A 17,137-nucleotide genomic window follows, 5' to 3' on the forward strand; every position below is an offset into this window, starting at 1 on the left:
GTATTTTTTTTGTTTGACTAAAATTTGATAAATAAAATTATTGTTGTACATGTTTTTTAAAAGAAATAATAGATTTAAATCTTTATTTATTATTTTTCAAGCATTAAAATAAAATTATATAGGTGCTTTTAGTGTAAGTAAAATCTAAATAGTCTTGAGAAGTTATATGTACCTCTAATTATAAAATGGTTGAAGATTTTTTAAATTGTTATGTAAAGGGATAGTTGCATGAAGTGCATTTCAGGAAACTGATTTCAAGCAAAAGTTACAAGAATATTATCTAACATATATAATTTTGTATTACATTACAATAAATAGCAATCAATTAGGCACCAACAAAATAGTCATTATGCTGGTTTTGTGGTATCAGGACAGCCATTTATATTGCATAATTCCAAAAAATATGATTTTCAAGTCTTGATATTTTTACTACTAACTGATAAAAAATTGAAATTTTCAATTATTTGTCCTATAGATGTAGTTTAAACTATCGAACAGAAAAAAATATACAGTTCACTGATTTCAAGTTTAAATGCACTTCGTGCAACTACACCTTTGTTTAAAGATTGCCATAATTTAAAAATGTTATTAAAATAAAATATTTTTGTTGAATTTAGATATTTTTGTTTAAATATCAATAATGTTTATCTTTTTATATTATTTTTTGTGTCTGATCTCTTAATAAAAATATTAATATAATTTTCTTTTTTCTCCTCATTCCCAATCAAACAAGGTTGACAACAGCTAAGCTCTCAATCATACGGTAGGACAAACGAATTGTTGTAAAATTGTGAAAATACATGCATAGAGCTGAAACATTTCATTTCACCCTCTAAAAAGTATTGAAAATTAATTAGATTATCCACCTCAAACCCTTGAAACTCCTCAATTTACCAACATGTTAAAAGCTTGGACGTCCTTGGAAAACTGCTGAAATTAATATTTGAGGACATACTTACATTTATAGAACTTGTTTATAGAAATGCTTTGCGTATAACATTGTACATTGTTGTCCTAGAAATCAGTATTCCAGAAATCAGATCAAACAGATTATCTTATTACATTAAAATTTGTTTTTTAAAAATGTTATAAATCAACATGTTTAAAAAGGACGTACGGTCATTCTGGTAAGGATTTTAGAGTTGCTACGCTTTCTAAAACTAACTACTAAAGGAATCACCATGCAAAGTTTGAAATCGATAGAACAATTCTAACATGCCTAAAATAACGAAAAAAGCTATCCGTTTCGGACGGTCTTCCCATAAAAAGGATAATTCTATCATCCTAAAAATATTTGTAAACCTAAGTCTTATAGAACACGGCGATTTAAAAAAAAGGAGAATTAAGAAAATACAATTTAATTTGACATCAAAGAGAAAAACTATTTACAAAAAAAATCACTTATACTGTCTTTAAGTAGCGCAGCTAATTAAAAAAAATCATATTTCTTTGTTTATTGTCCATAATTAAATATTTTTAAAGTACATTTTTTTCGTCCCCAAATTTTGAAATGAAAACTGTTTGAAGTTTATTTAATAATATTAATATATTTTCTCGTATTCATTCGAATCCGGTGGATAGGAACCGGTTCTCATCCATACGAAAAAACTATGTCTAGCATCGTATTATATCCAAATTTCTACGAATATAAAAATGTACTATTATAAGATTTTTTAGCCCGTGCCTACGGCACCTAGGGGCTAAAAAACTGGTTTTAAACTTATAATTGTACATTATATCCGCGGAAAGCCGTTTATAATACGATGCGAGAAATAATTATTTTCCTTTAGATAATATTGAAAGCTTGTTATAGTTGCACCACTCATTGACATAATCGTCCTTGTTAATTATAATCACAAAAAAAACAAGAACAAATCACAACATAGGTTATCCAGGGATCGCACAGCCAAAAGAAAATAAAGTAGCTGTGCTACTAAATTCTACAAAGTACAAAGTTGAACATTTCTCTAGTAACGAAGATACTCTACAATTTATTGGTCCGTCAACAGATCTATAGTATAGATGTATATACAGACAACTACATCCCTTCCTTTTTCAAAGACCTTTTTCGTCTGCATCTAAAATATTTTCTGCTACTTGGCTGTGTTAATAAAAGCTACACTATTGGTTGATTTTCAATGACCCAATAGAACGGTTGCACAGGGTGGTTGCAATGGGGAGATACAGTTATTTTACCCTTTCTCCCTCTAGTGTTTTACTCTATTGTTTCGTCAATGATATACTTTTATCAAATAACTGGGAGGGAGGGGACATTAGACTGTAAAGTGTCATCCGTTGCCTTAAAACTCTGTCTAAAATATTGAACTAATAATATTTATCTTCAGAAGTGATAATTAAGGTATTATCAGACAACACATAACGTTTGGTAGTTAAGAATAACTTCTATAAATGATCGCTACTATTGAACGTAATGTTTCTTGTTTATTAACAATTTATAAGACTTTATATAATTAAGGAACGCTTCAAAGTGTTGCTATTTGCTCTTTTAATAATGCCTTTCCACTTACAATATATATAAAGAACACTATAATACTTAAAAACTAATTTTTTAACAAAATTGAGCAATTAAATTGTTGTTACTTTTCTCCAACTTGTTTTCTAGGGCCAAGTATATGACACCTGAACAAAAAACATTGCCGGTAGGTTTTCGGTCATTATTAAGTATAAATGATCGTTATTGAGACAATGATTTACTTATTTTTATATTATATTTACTTAAGCATGCTGTAACATTTATAAATAAAGAAAAAAACGTTTTTGTAATTTTCATAAAAAATGAATTAGGTGTATGATTGTATCACATGAAATTGAGTCCCATAGTCCAAAGTACACCAAGAGCAAACAACAAAGCCGTGAAGCGTCCCTTTAGTCCTTATTGCCAGGGCGAGGTGAGCATGTGCAGGATGAATCTGATTAGTTTTACAGTTTCAGGTACAGCCTCAAACACGGGGGACAACAGGAAACCCATTGGCTTGGACAGCACTGCGGCTGGCTGATCTAAAAGAATTAAAGTTGTAAGGTTTTTGAATATAATATCTTGGAAACAATGGGCTGTTTGTTACACTAGTCCCCAAAGTTTTCTTATTAGTTTGGTTGACAACTTTGGGGACTTTTACTGAATTTTAAATGGTTGGTTTATTAAGTTGAGTGTTCAAACGTTTTAACGACGAACTTTCATCTACAGTAGGGGTAATTTTGTGTGTCATCATTGGGGATGCAGATCAATTTATCGGCGTTTGTCTTATCCCTTTAGGTCCCTGGTCTTATATACTTTTTAGACCCTTTATGTGTACCCACAAAGCCTTCAGTTTATTTGAAAGGAAGAACAGTGTTTGCCAGCATTATTAAGCCACCAGATCCTGCAAGCACAAACGCAGACAGTAGTCATTTTCAGAAAAATCCACAGATAATACTACATCTGAATTTGGACAAATTAATGATACAGATGCTTTTTGCAATCTATAATACAAAGTAGCTTGATGGCTGTCCGTTTGTCTGTCCGTCTGTCTGTCCGTCTGTCCGTCTGAAGCTTAAGATCTCAGTAACCGCTGAACCGATTGGGCTCTACTCTACAGGGAATATACCTACTGGTCCTCTGGTGGTTTTAAGCTATTTTTTGGGGGGATTGGATTCCCCAACCCCCCCCCCCCCAAAAAAAAAAAATAACAAAAAAACAATCCCAACTTCCAAAATTTTAATTTTTTTATATTTTTGTAAACAAAAACCAGTAATTGGGGTGGGAGAACCCCACTGCATCATGGTTCGAAGCCCCATGAATCCCCCCCCCCAAAAAAACGAAAAAATTTATATTTTTTTTTTTACAAATTTTAGTTTTGTGTATGCGAACAACCTGGGTTTAATTTTTACGAATTGAATTTTTGTGTATACTGCAAACAACCTGGGTTTAATTTTTACGAATTGAATTTTTTGTGCATACAGCGCACAACCTGTTTATGTTTCCTACTTAAAAAGTAATCGTGTTTTTAAATCAAGAACAGGAATAGTTATTTATCGCATCGTATTATAGATAGATTTACACGGATAATAAAATAAGAAATTGCAAGATTAATTCTAGTTTTGTTAGCCGCAGAGGCCCTTTAAGTGTAAAATTATCTAGGATACTGAAAATGATTTTCAGTACGGCTCAAAATTAATTCTAATCCAACGGATATTAAACGAATTCGAAGCTACACAAAAAAAAAGTTTTTTTACCTAAAATTTTCTGGGGGAGGCCACCTTTGCCAGTTAAAAACTTAGCTGTTTCTTCTGTGAAGTCATTGCAGTTATTTTTAAACACACTGTAGTTTCTATTTGTATATCTGAAATAATTTTATTAATAAGTAGCGCAACATACTCCATAAATAGAGAAAATATATGGCTATTATAAAAAGAGGATAACGCCAAAAAGTGTAAAATCAGAAAAACTTTTAAAATATGATTTGTCTTTTGCAGCCTGGCCGATAAACTGAAGGACCAAGTAAATTGTTTCTCGTATTCATTCGAATCCGGTGGATAGGAATCGACACATTACAAACTTTCCCGATTTTGTATTACTTTTGAGGAACATGATTCCAGTTACGTCATATTTTTCTTTCCCGAAAAAGGGAAGGGGGAAAGAAAAAAAAGGGAAGGGGGGAAGAAAAAAGAGATGGGAGAAAAGGGGTTTTCCCCATCTCTTTTGAAGAGATTTTCTTCCCCCCTTCCCTTTTTCGGGAAAGAAAAATATGACGTAACTGGAATCATGTTCCTCAAAAGTAATACAAAATCGGGAAAGTTTGTAATGTGTCTAGGAACCGGTTCTCATCCAAACGAAAAAACTATGTCTAGCATCGTATTATATTAAGCTTTCTACGAATATAAAATTGTACAATCATAAGATTAAAACCAGTTTTTTTAGCCAGTGCCTTCGGCACCTCGGGGCTAAAAAAACTAGTTTTAATCTTATAATTGTACATTCTATATCCGCGGAAAGCTGTTTATAATACGATGAGAGAAATAACTATTAATGGATTAGGAAGGGAAATCTTCACCAACAAATATCAGCTGTCTGTAAAAAAAAATGCACATTTCCCCCATAGCGTTACTGACATACAGACAAATTATATAGTAGCTTTGTAATTAACAAACTTACTTTATTTTGGTTTGAGCTAGTATGTATTGTTCAAAATCTTGTTTTGTCACATTTGTAATTCCAAGGTCTATTGAATCTACCAAACGAGCTGAAATAAAGATAATAGACAAAAAATTGAATTATGTATACAAATTGAAAAAAGGTCTGTATGTCTTTTAAGATCTCGTTAATTACTGCACTGTACAGAAAAGTATGTCTAGTGAAGCAGCTTAAATCATCCCCAGAAAATAAAATAAAGACAATAATACTTTGTATAATAGGATATGTGTACAGGTTTTGTTATGGTTTTGTGCTATTTAAGCTGTAGTTTTTGACACACATCTCCGTCTGTCCTCCTATCTGTCTGTCTGAAACTTAAGATCTCAGTAACCACTGAACTGATTGGGCTCTACTCTTCAGCGAATACACCACACCTACTGGTTATAAAAAAATTGACACCTTAACCGATCTAGCTCTCTTTTTTTCTGTAAACTGTAATTTACAGAATGGATAGTTTGAGTTGGGTATCATCATTCGGGATATACATCAATTTGTCAACCATTGTCTTCTCCCTTTAAATTCCTGTACTAACCACTTTTTAATTTTATAAGGAGCAGCCAATAGTTAAAAAAAAAACAGAAACAAAAAAATATCTTACCTAATTTAAATTCAGTTGGTGAGCAAGATTTTATTCCTTCTGATCCAAAAAAATATTCTCTGCCAAAGACGACAATTCCAGTATGATAAATACCCTCCGTATCTAAACCTAAAATAAATAAATTTATTAATGCAGCTAAGGTTACTGTGGTATGTCTAAATATCAGACCGCCAATTAAATATTGTTATGAACTTGCAGCTACAGCACTAATACATCTAAACAGTCTAGACTTCACAGTACTTTTGCAATTCTACAATATCTATACAGTCTAAACTCTACAGTATCTATACAGTCTAAACTGTACAGTATCTATACAGTCTAAACTCTGCAGTATCTATACAGTCTAAACTCTACAGTATCTATACAGTCCAAACTCTACTGTATCTATACAGTCTGAACTCTACAGTATCTATACAGTCTAAACTGTACAGTATCTATACAGTCTAAACTCTACAGTATCTATACAGTCCAAACTCTACAATATCTATACAGTCTAAACTCTACAGTATCTACAGTCGAATTTCTACAGTATCTATACAGTCTAAACTCTACAGTATCTATACAGTCTAAACTCTACAGTATCTATACAGTCTAAACTCTACAGTATCTATACAGTCTAAATTCTACAGTATTCTTACAGTCATAACTCTACAGTATCTATACAGTCTAAACTCTACAGTATCTATACAGTCTAAACTCTACAGTATCTATACAGTCTAAACTCTACAGTATCTATACAGTCTAAATTCTACAGTATTCTTACAGTCATAACTCTACAGTATCTATACAGTCTAAACTCTACAGTATCTATACAGTCTAAACTCTACAGTATCTATACAGTCTAAACTCTACAGTATCTATACAGTCTAAACTCTACAGTATCTATACAGTCTAAACTCTACAGTATCTATACAGTCTAAATTCTACAGTATTCTTACAGTCATAACTTTACAGTATCTATACAGTCTAAACTCTACAGTATCTATACAGTCTAAATTCTACAGTATTCTTACAGTCATAACTCTACAGTATCTATACAGTCTAAACTCTACAGTATCTATACAGTCTAAACTCTACAGTATCTATACAGTCTAAATTCTACAGTATTCTTACAGTCATAACTCTACAGTATCTATACAGTCTAAACTCTACAGTATCTATACAGTCTAAACTCTACAGTATCTATACAGTCTAAACTCTACAGTATTTAAACAGTCTATACTCTACAGTATCTATACAGTGTATACTCTACAGTATCTATACAGTCTAAATTCTACAGTATCTATACAATCTAAACTCTACAGTATCTATACAGTCTAAACTCTACAAAATCTATACAGTCTAAACTCTACAGTATCTATACAGTCTAAACTCTACAGTATCTATACAGCCTAAACTCTACAGTATCTATACAGTCTAAACTCTACAGTATCTATACAGTCTAAACTCTACAGTATCTATACAGTCTAAACTCTACAGTATCTATACAGTCTAAACTCTACAGTATCTATACAGTCTAAATTCTACAGTATTCTTACAGTCATAACTTTACAGTATCTATACAGTCTAAACTCTACAGTATCTATACAGTCTAAATTCTACAGTATTCTTACAGTCATAACTCTACAGTATCTATACAGTCTAAACTCTACAGTATCTATACAGTCTAAACTCTACAGTATCTATACAGTCTAAACTCTACAGTATCTATACAGTCTAAATTCTACAGTATTCTTACAGTCATAACTCTACAGTATCTATACAGTCTAAACTCTACAGTATCTATACAGTCTAAACTCTACAGTATCTATACAGTCTAAACTCTACAGTATCTATACAGTCTAAACTCTACAGTATCTATACAGTCTAAACTCTACAGTATCTATACAGTCTAAATTCTACAGTATTCTTACAGTCATAACTTTACAGTATCTATACAGTCTAAACTCTACAGTATCTATACAGTCTAAATTCTACAGTATTCTTACAGTCATAACTCTACAGTATCTATACAGTCTAAACTCTACAGTATCTATACAGTCTAAACTCTACAGTATCTATACAGTCTAAACTCTACAGTATCTATACAGTCTAAACTCTACAGTATCTATACAGTCTAAACTCTACAGTATCTATACAGTCTAAATTCTACAGTATTCTTACAGTCATAACTTTACAGTATCTATACAGTCTAAACTCTACAGTATCTATACAGTCTAAATTCTACAGTATTCTTACAGTCATAACTCTACAGTATCTATACAGTCTAAACTCTACAGTATCTATACAGTCTAAACTCTACAGTATCTATACAGTCTAAACTCTACAGTATCTATACAGTCTAAACTCTACAGTATCTATACAGTCTAAACTCTACAGTATCTATACAGTCTAAACTCTACAGTATCTATACAGTCTAAACTCTACAGTATCTATACAGTCTAAACTCTACAGTATCTATACAGTCTAAACTCTACAGTATCTAAACAGTCTATACTCTACAGTATCTTACCTACAATATGTCTTGCTACAAAAGTTCCGAAGCTATGGCCCAGAATGTATTTGTTAATTTGAACTCTGCTGTACTCTTCTAACTCCATAGCTTTGCATACATTATATGAGGTCTGAAAATAGTTATTTCTCGCATCGTATTATAAACGGCTTTCCGGCACTTCGGGGCTAAAAAAACTAGTTTTAATCTTATGGTTGTACATTTTTATATTCGTAGAAAGCTGGATATAATACGATGCTAGACATAGTTTTTTCGTATGGATTAGAACCGGTTCCTATCCACAGGATTCGAATGAATACGAGAAGATTTATTGTTATTTTTAGTTTGAGTGAGATTTGTTTTAGCTTTAAACAGTGGCTTTAAAGTTATAAAGAGTTTTTAAACTAATGTGAAGAGGGGGGGGGGGAATCTAGCCTATTTGCATTTTATGAGTTCTGACAGACGAACAAAGCCTCAGACACCCTATCTGTTATTATTTTATAATAAGGATATACGCATTACAGTCAGAAGGACATAAAGGCATAGAGCTTCTATGATTTTTTATGACATCCATCTAAAACAAGCAGATTTTTCTACTTTTTTTACTACAAATTTTTAATGTTAAAATTATCCCATAATCTTTTCTATAATTAGGGTCGGTCCGTCCGTACGTCACAGTTAGCTCTTTTCGTTAATTTAAACAGGTTAGAATTGGCCTATCTATTCCAAACTTTGAATGATGATTCCTGTAGTAGTTAGGTACATTTTAGAAAGCGTAGCAACTTTATAATCAATACCAGAATATTCGTACGTCCATTTCAAACATGTCGATTTTTAACTTTTTTGACAAAAAATTTTTGTATGTTAAAATTATCCGATTCTTATGATTTTTTAAAAACTGATTCCTATTACAACAAGGTACAATGTTGTCCTTCCATTTCAGAGCTTCGCTTTTATGGATGTTATCATCCTTGTTAATCTAACAATCATTGTTCTTTGCCTACTTATAAAAATGGTAAAGGATATGCTATGTAACTTTCTATCATTTCTAAAGACATAATTTCACAGTACTTGTATATAATAACAGTAAAGCTTGATAGTGAATCCTGTTGTGACACAAAAGAGTTGATAACTTTAGAACTCCTCTCAAACCAATGACAGACTTGAAGCAACTAGAATCAACTTGTATATTTTGTTGTTAGTGTCTGTTAGGAAAAAAATCAGACAAATTGAAAAGTATAAAAATCCTGTTTATTTTTCATAACAAACTAAAAACTCAAACTTGTTAAAGTGGAATGTTTTAATTTAGGTCTTGAAATCAAATTTATCCATAAATGGCCAACAGATGAAAATAAAAGAGGATATAAACAAAAAAATTTAAGCTGAAATATTCATAACATGCGCTCTTTTCGAGTGCAAAGTATGTATTTGCACAAAACAGGCGAAACTAGTAATTACCATGCTCATTTAGGACTTCCAGACAAAGATTGTTCAATCAAAGGGTTAGTTATCTAAAAGATCTGGCCGTTTATTCATGCACTTCACCAGAAAGTTTTGGTCTAGAGATACGCGTAATTAAGACCTAATGACTTATTCCGTCATCTAGAGGTTGTCCAGGTTCCTCCACCATCGCAGTATAAACAGCAACTAAGCAACAGTTTTTAGCAGCATTTACTTTTTTCATTTTCTCTGTTCAAAAGTGAAATTCTTGTTATTTTTTTGACAGGTAGTTAGGGATAGGTTAATAAACTTTGAATTATTTTTTCCTCCAAATTCTCATTTTCGAAAGTTACAGATTTCTAAAATTTGAACGAGGAAGTAGATTTATTTGACTTTCATTGTCTCATCTCTGTATTCCTGTCTGTTTTTTTTGCTAATCAATATCCATTGTGTAAGAATTGTACTATTCAATTATCATAAAAGAAACAAGACTGCCTACGGTCATAAAACACACAAAATAAATATAAATATAATTTATCATGTATGATTTTAAAAAATTTGTCACATAAAAGATTGCAAAATGGCCAAGAAAGTTTTAAAATAGATAGCCCCGTAGGGTTAGGAATAGAAACAACTCACCCCCCCCCCCCCCCCTATTTATTTTCAATTTATATTAAAAGAAAGGTGCTTGATAGGCACTTTGAGGGAATGCACCAAAAATCCATCAAGAACAATAGATTGTCAGAGAAATGAAGCTTTATAGAATCCATGTTGCGCGATAGTAAAACAATGCACATAGGGGCAACAAGGGGCAACAATTCACCACCCCCCAATCAAGTTTTAAACATTCTATGAGTATTATCATACCCAATATACATCAGATTTAAAAGGAATCGTAAAAATACGCTTTTTAAGTAAGCATTCTAATGCATGGAAGTCAAGAAATGCAAAAATTTTCTTACAGAAAAAGGCATACTTTTTGTGTTTCACCAACAATTTTAAAAGTATTATAAAATCTCTTAGAATTAATGTAATTAGACAAAATAACTTCTGATGAGTCATGCATTACATATATTTTGACAGTATAAAAGAAAAAAACACAAATTGAAGAAATTAGTCCTAAATAATTCTATTTGAAGTCAAGATTTTAGTTTTTATTTGTTTGTTTTTTAATCAACATTTAAGAAGACAGTAAGAGGAAATATGTTTTCGCCGGGTGTCGCCGGCTAAAAAAACGATATTTAATTACCCAAAGACATATTTTAATCGCCAGTACTGATTTCATTTACCCCCCCGCGCCCCCGTAGGGGTTTTTAGCCCGTTTTCTGAACGTGGGTGCACGAAAAGCTTGTAAGAAAAGGCGTTTAAATGCGCTTTTAAAGTCAAAACTTAAGATATAATCAAATAAATAAAAGACACAAAAACATAGACATATTGGGAAATATTTATTCTGACTTAGAATTAAAGTTAATAATAAATATTTTCAAGTTCTAATGCACTAAATGAGGAGAGGGGGGGGGGGGCTAAACCTAAATCTAAACCTCTTTATGTTTGATGTTTTAATGTAACTAAATAATCGTTTCTATAGATTATTACAAATATCAGGGATCTAAAGGGATAAGACAAAGGTCAATAAATTGTTGTACATCCCCAATGATAATACACAAAATTACCCCTTGTGTAGATTAAAGTTAGTAGTTAAAACGTTTAAACACACAACTGTAAAACTTTGGGGACTAGTGTTATAAACAGCCCAATGTCCCCTACCTCACTGCGGAAAAGTAAAGTTGATATGCAAATAACGTGAGGTTCTTATAATCATTCTAAATTGGAATTAGCAAGTAGTCTTCTGTCTGTCTTTTGGTAAATGCTTTGTTTTTAAATTATGTAGTTACAGGGTATTCATGTTTAAAGTCAGCAGTTTTATTTAGAAAGGGAGGGGACTGTTAATTACACTAGTCCCCAAACTTCAAAGTTTTATAATAACGTTTTATATTGTCATCTACAGACAAATAATTTTGTAATATAATTTATTAAATATGTATTTATCAAATATGTATCAATATTGGGGATGTACATATTAATCGGTTATTGTTTTGTTCCTTAGATCCCTAGGTGTTAATATATATACAAAGTAGCTTGATGTCTGTTTGTCTGTCCGCCCATCCCTTAAGATCTCGCTAACCACTAAACTGATTGAATTCTACTCTTCAGGGAATATATCTACTGGTCCTGTGGTTGTTTAAAGATCTTTTTCAAAAGTAAAAATCCCCCTCAATTTTTTCATATTTCTATAATTAGGGTCAGTCTGTCCGTACGTCTGGTACAGTTAGCTCTTTTACTTAACTTAAACAGGCTAGAATTGTCCTATCGGTCTCAAACTTTTCATGCTGATTTCTACAACAGTTAGGTACGACTTAGAAAGCACAGCAACTCTATAATCGTTACCAGAAAGTCCGTACATCCATTTATAACAAGCTGATTTTTACTTTTTTGACAACAAATAATGGTTTTGAATGTTAAAAATATCCTATTCATCTGATTTTTTGAATACTGATTCCTATTTCAATAACGTCTATTGTTATAAGCGAAGCATCTCTATAATCAAGTCCTAAAAACGTCAGTATGTACTTAAACAGTAACATGTATTTAATCAGTTTTAATTACAATTTTGTATAGACATGCATTAATATTCAGTTCTGACACTTCACAAGTGTTAATGTTCGTTTGTCCTTCCATTTCAGAGCTTCGCTTCTTTCATGGATGTTGTCATCCTTGTTCAATAACCTCTTGGGGCAAATCCCCTAGAGGCTAGGGGGAAGCCGCTAGTATACATATAAACAGTAAACAAGAATCATAATATCATTATAAATATAGATATTAGTTAAAAAAATTTATGTTAATCATGCCCACATTTATAATGGATTTATTAAACATAAAAATAAAGTGAAACTTGTAGCTTGCTACAATAAGGATCCCCATCCACCCCCATTTACACCATCCCCTCCCCTCCTACTGAAATGAATTCCATTACCCCAAATTTGACACTTTGAACACTAAAATCGGACTACAATTAACCTAGTTACACTTTAAAGGGCCCAAAAAGCTAGTGATAGGGTAGCTGCGCTACTAAAAAATTCTCATATTGCTCTGATAACCAAAACCCCTAATTAGACATTTTAAACACGAAATTCAAGATAGTTGATGGATAGATAGATGGACAGATAGATGGATAGGTAGATGAATAGATATATGGATAGATAGATGGATAAGTAAATGGATAGACAGATTGATAGATGGATGGATAGATAGAGGGATAGATTGATGGATGGATAAATTGATAGTTGATGGATAAAGAGATGAATAGTTGATGGATAGATAGATGGATCGATATATAGATGGATAGAGAGATGGATAGAGAGATGGATAGATAGATGGATAGATAGATGAATAGATAGATGGATAGATAGATGGATAGATAGATGGATAGATAGATGGATAGATAGATGGATAGATAGATGGATAGATAGATGGATAGACAGATGGATGGATATATGGATAGATAGATGGATAGATTGATGGATAGATAGATGGATAGATAGATGGAAAGATAGATGGATAGGGTAAGGGGGGACTATTTTCGGGAGGGGTTAATCTGGTAATTTTCTATCTACCTTCATAATAATAGGTAGATGAATAGATATATGGATAGATAGATGGATAAGTAAATGGATAGACAGATAGATAGATGGATGGGTAGATAGAGGGATAGATTGATGGATGGATAAATTGATAGTTGATGGATAAAGAGATGAATAGTTGATGGATAGATAGATGGATCGATATATAGATGGATAGACAGATGGATAGATAGATGGATAGATAGATAGATGGATAGATAGATGGATAGATAGATGGATAGATAGATGGATAGATAGATGGATAGATAGATGGATAGATATATGGATAGATAGATGGATAGATTGATGGATAGATAGATGGATAGGGTAAGGGGGGGGGGCTATTTTCGGGAGGGGTTAATCTGGTAATTCTTTATCTACCTTCATAAAATGACCTTTATCTCCATGTTCCTTTCAAATGACAGAAAAAAAACATAAAAGCAAATTTGTTTGTTGTTAAATTACCTACAAAAAAGTATTAAATGAAATTTTTGTGAGATGAATTTTAAGGGTACTAAATAATTAAATCCCCTTTTTGGTTGATTTGCCCCAATGTGCAATGGTGAAAATGTTTAGACACGCGCCTCTCGACAAAGCTACCATACAATAAGTGAATGTCGGAATGTCATACTGATTGGGAAAGAATAAAAACGTCTTGCTGGAGAACCAAGGAGCGTTATTCGCTATTAATGGGTTGCGATACTGTAGAATAAACCCTTTGATTGCACGACCTTTGTCTTTAAGTCCTAACTGCATACATCATAATAAGTTGCACCTTTTTATAAGCCAAGGCATACGCCCTTTTTATGTTTGCAAACGCCTGACATAACAGCAGTAGATACCATTTTTAAACGTCCCTGGCATGACGTGGTTTGGTCCAGACTCCAACCCAAAACTACCCGACATCAAGGAGGAACGATTATGCCGCGGGTAAATAATAAAATTAGAATTACAAACCATAATACACCATTTGTGGGTGGTGGCGACTTTGTGCAAATATAAACAAAAAGGAAATTGCCAATTAAAGGATATTGTAATATTTCAAATTTTTTCTGCAATTTTCGGTTTTAAGGATGATTAAGTAGATACTATTATGTTCATAAAGATCGTGGCAGAAATTATTACAAAGTATTCTGTTCAAGAAACTAACTTTAACTAACGGCTACGGCCTCTTTTTAAAATCTTAAGATCATCTGTTTACCAAAAAATATCAACAAATCTATTAGGAGGCACTAGTTACATTTTTTTAAATTTGGTAATATCTCCCATCGTGGTATTACCCTTCCCCAAAATAATTATAAACCTGCACATGAACCTACACTGTAAAGGAGAACCGTTTCGGTTCAGCGGTTAGCGAACTCTTGAAGGATGAAAAGTTAGGATAACATTAATAGTTACTTTTTGTTAATTAATAAATACATCTATAATAGAAAGTAGTTTGGTGCCTGTCCTTCCGTCCATCTGTTTGTCTGTCCTTAAGATCTCGGTTACCACTGAACCGATTAGATTCTACTCTTCAGGGAATAAATCTACTGGTCCTGTGGTGGTTTTAAGCTTTTTTCATGGAGGGCGGGACACCCCCCCCCCCCCCAATTGAAAATTAGTGTCTGCAGTACCAGAGGTACTTAATTTCTTTTTCTTTCTTTTTAAAATAAATTAATATAGTCATTTCAAAAATCAATTTTAATCAATTAATATTACAAAATTAATTTAGTTAAAAACAATTTAAGCAAGAAACTCAAATTTTCTTGCAAATCAGAGAAAGGCAAAAAGCAACATGTGACGTAAAAAGTAAACATTTTTTTGTGCAAAAAATATGCTTTCTTATTTGCAAAGAATTTTCGCACATTATGAATAAAACAAATATTAGAACAGGACATGGATTACAAATTTATTAAGTAAGAACAAGTATAAAAAAAACTAGAATGTCTGTCTGTATGTTTGTTTGTACTGAAAGATCTTTCAAACTGATGGACAAATTCTACAATTCTTAGTAGGTTGCAAGGAAGCTTCTTATATGCCGTTTTTTGTTTTTTCCTTTAGTTTTAATAAAACATTTGCTAAAAATGCATATCTAATAATATATTTGTGAGGCAATACTAACTTTCATTATGCTGTCTAAGAAGTTGATATTGCTTCTCTTCTTATAACATTTACAAAGATTTAATTAACAATTTAACAAGGATGACAACATCCATAAAAGCGAAGAACTGAAACGGTAGGACAAACGGCCATTAACCCTTATAAAGTGTCAGAACTGAATAATCAGAATATAAATGTATTAGAGTCGAAGCAAAATTGTAAGTAAATTTGTTGAAAAACTGCTTGATACAGGATAATGTTTATGGACATTATAACATTACACTTTTTTGTCAAAAGAATCAACATATCAAAAATCAGATCAATCGGATGATTAGTCAAAAAATCAACATGTTTAAAATGGACGTACGGACATTCTTTTAATGATTATAGAGTTGCTACGCTTTCTTAATCGTACCTAACTACTAAAGGAATCACCATGCAAAGTTTGAAATCGATAGGACAATTCTAACATGCCTAAATTAACGAAAAAAGCTATCCCTCTGTGACGGGCGGACGTACGGACCGACCCTAATTATAGAAAAGCTTCGCTTTTAAAAATGCATATATAATATATTTACTGGAATAATACACGGCAGCAATGTTGAAAAGAGACTATCCAAGGAAAAACAGACAGCTCAATATATTTACTAACATTCATTATGCTGCCTAAGAAGTTGTTATTGCTTCGCTTCTCACGGATATAATTATTCTTGTTTCAAAAATTTAAAACTTTTAAGATTTTTATCACTTAATCAACAATTTAAAATTAAAATTCAAATAAATCACTAAATAAATTTACTATTTTCTATAATACTGAATATAAAAAAAATCACATGTCTAAGGCAGCAATGCCTAAAGACTAAAGTATTTGGGTTGTCTGCTAAAATAGGAAAAGTTTTTAGTGAAAGCATTCTCCATTGATAGATAAATAGATAGATAGATAAGTTTAAATTAAAGCATGCAAGGACAGTGCATTCTATTTTAATTTTAATCTATGTTATAAAGTAGTAGGATGTCTATTTGTCTGGCTGTTTGTTTGCCCACTACGATCTCGTAAACGTGAAATTAATAATACACAGAAATTTAATATTAGTCCGGGGCACATTTTATACTAGGTCAACCCTCCCTCTTTAGTTAAATTTTTGATGGGGGGGTATGGGGGGGGGATGAAACAATATTTTTTTGGGGGGTGCTTTTTCACTCTCCCTGTGTTTTACTCTATAAAACGGAGGCTTTGGTTGAGGCCTAAAACTGCCTGAAAATAGATGTGTTTCTAGGAATATACAATTGTGTAACATTACAATATAATTCTTCCTATTACTAGCAACATAATGTAGTGTTATGCTGATAATAGTTTAGAACCAAATATAAAGAATATATTAATTATGTGTCTTGGTTTAGGATCGAATGGTGTTGATAGATAGATAGACATATGAGGAAAAAAAGTAAATGATAGTTAGTTATCGCATTGTATTATAGACAGCTTTCTGTGGATATTAAAATAAAAAAATTGTAAGATTACAACCAACTTGTTCGTGGAAAAAATGTCTGTAATATGATGCTATACACGATTTTTCAGTATGGCTGAGAACATGCTCTAATCCAGCGGTTATTAATCGGTTTCGAAGCCATACTGGAAAAAATATTATTGATAT

The 17,137-nt window shown here is 32.0% G+C and overlaps 1 protein-coding gene across 1 annotated transcript; it reads right to left on the reverse strand.

Moving 5' to 3' along the window:
- Positions 1 to 854: 854 nt before the first annotated feature.
- Positions 855 to 8,409, reverse strand: LOC145334104 (desumoylating isopeptidase 1-like). Its single transcript, XM_080179391.1, has 5 exons — positions 8,302 to 8,409; positions 5,790 to 5,897; positions 5,153 to 5,240; positions 4,234 to 4,340; positions 855 to 3,018 (listed from the first exon to the last, which is right to left on the reverse strand). The coding sequence occupies exons 1-5, from the start codon at positions 8,387 to 8,389 to the stop codon at positions 2,894 to 2,896; spliced, it is 516 nt and encodes a 171-aa protein (XP_080035517.1). The 5' UTR covers positions 8,390 to 8,409; the 3' UTR covers positions 855 to 2,893.
- Positions 8,410 to 17,137: the final 8,728 nt, after the last annotated feature.

Source organism: Acartia tonsa, chromosome 12 (genome assembly GCF_053477335.1).
Source record: "Acartia tonsa isolate MP-2025a chromosome 12, ASM5347733v1, whole genome shotgun sequence".
NCBI classification, from domain to species: Eukaryota; Metazoa; Arthropoda; class Copepoda; order Calanoida; family Acartiidae; genus Acartia; species Acartia tonsa.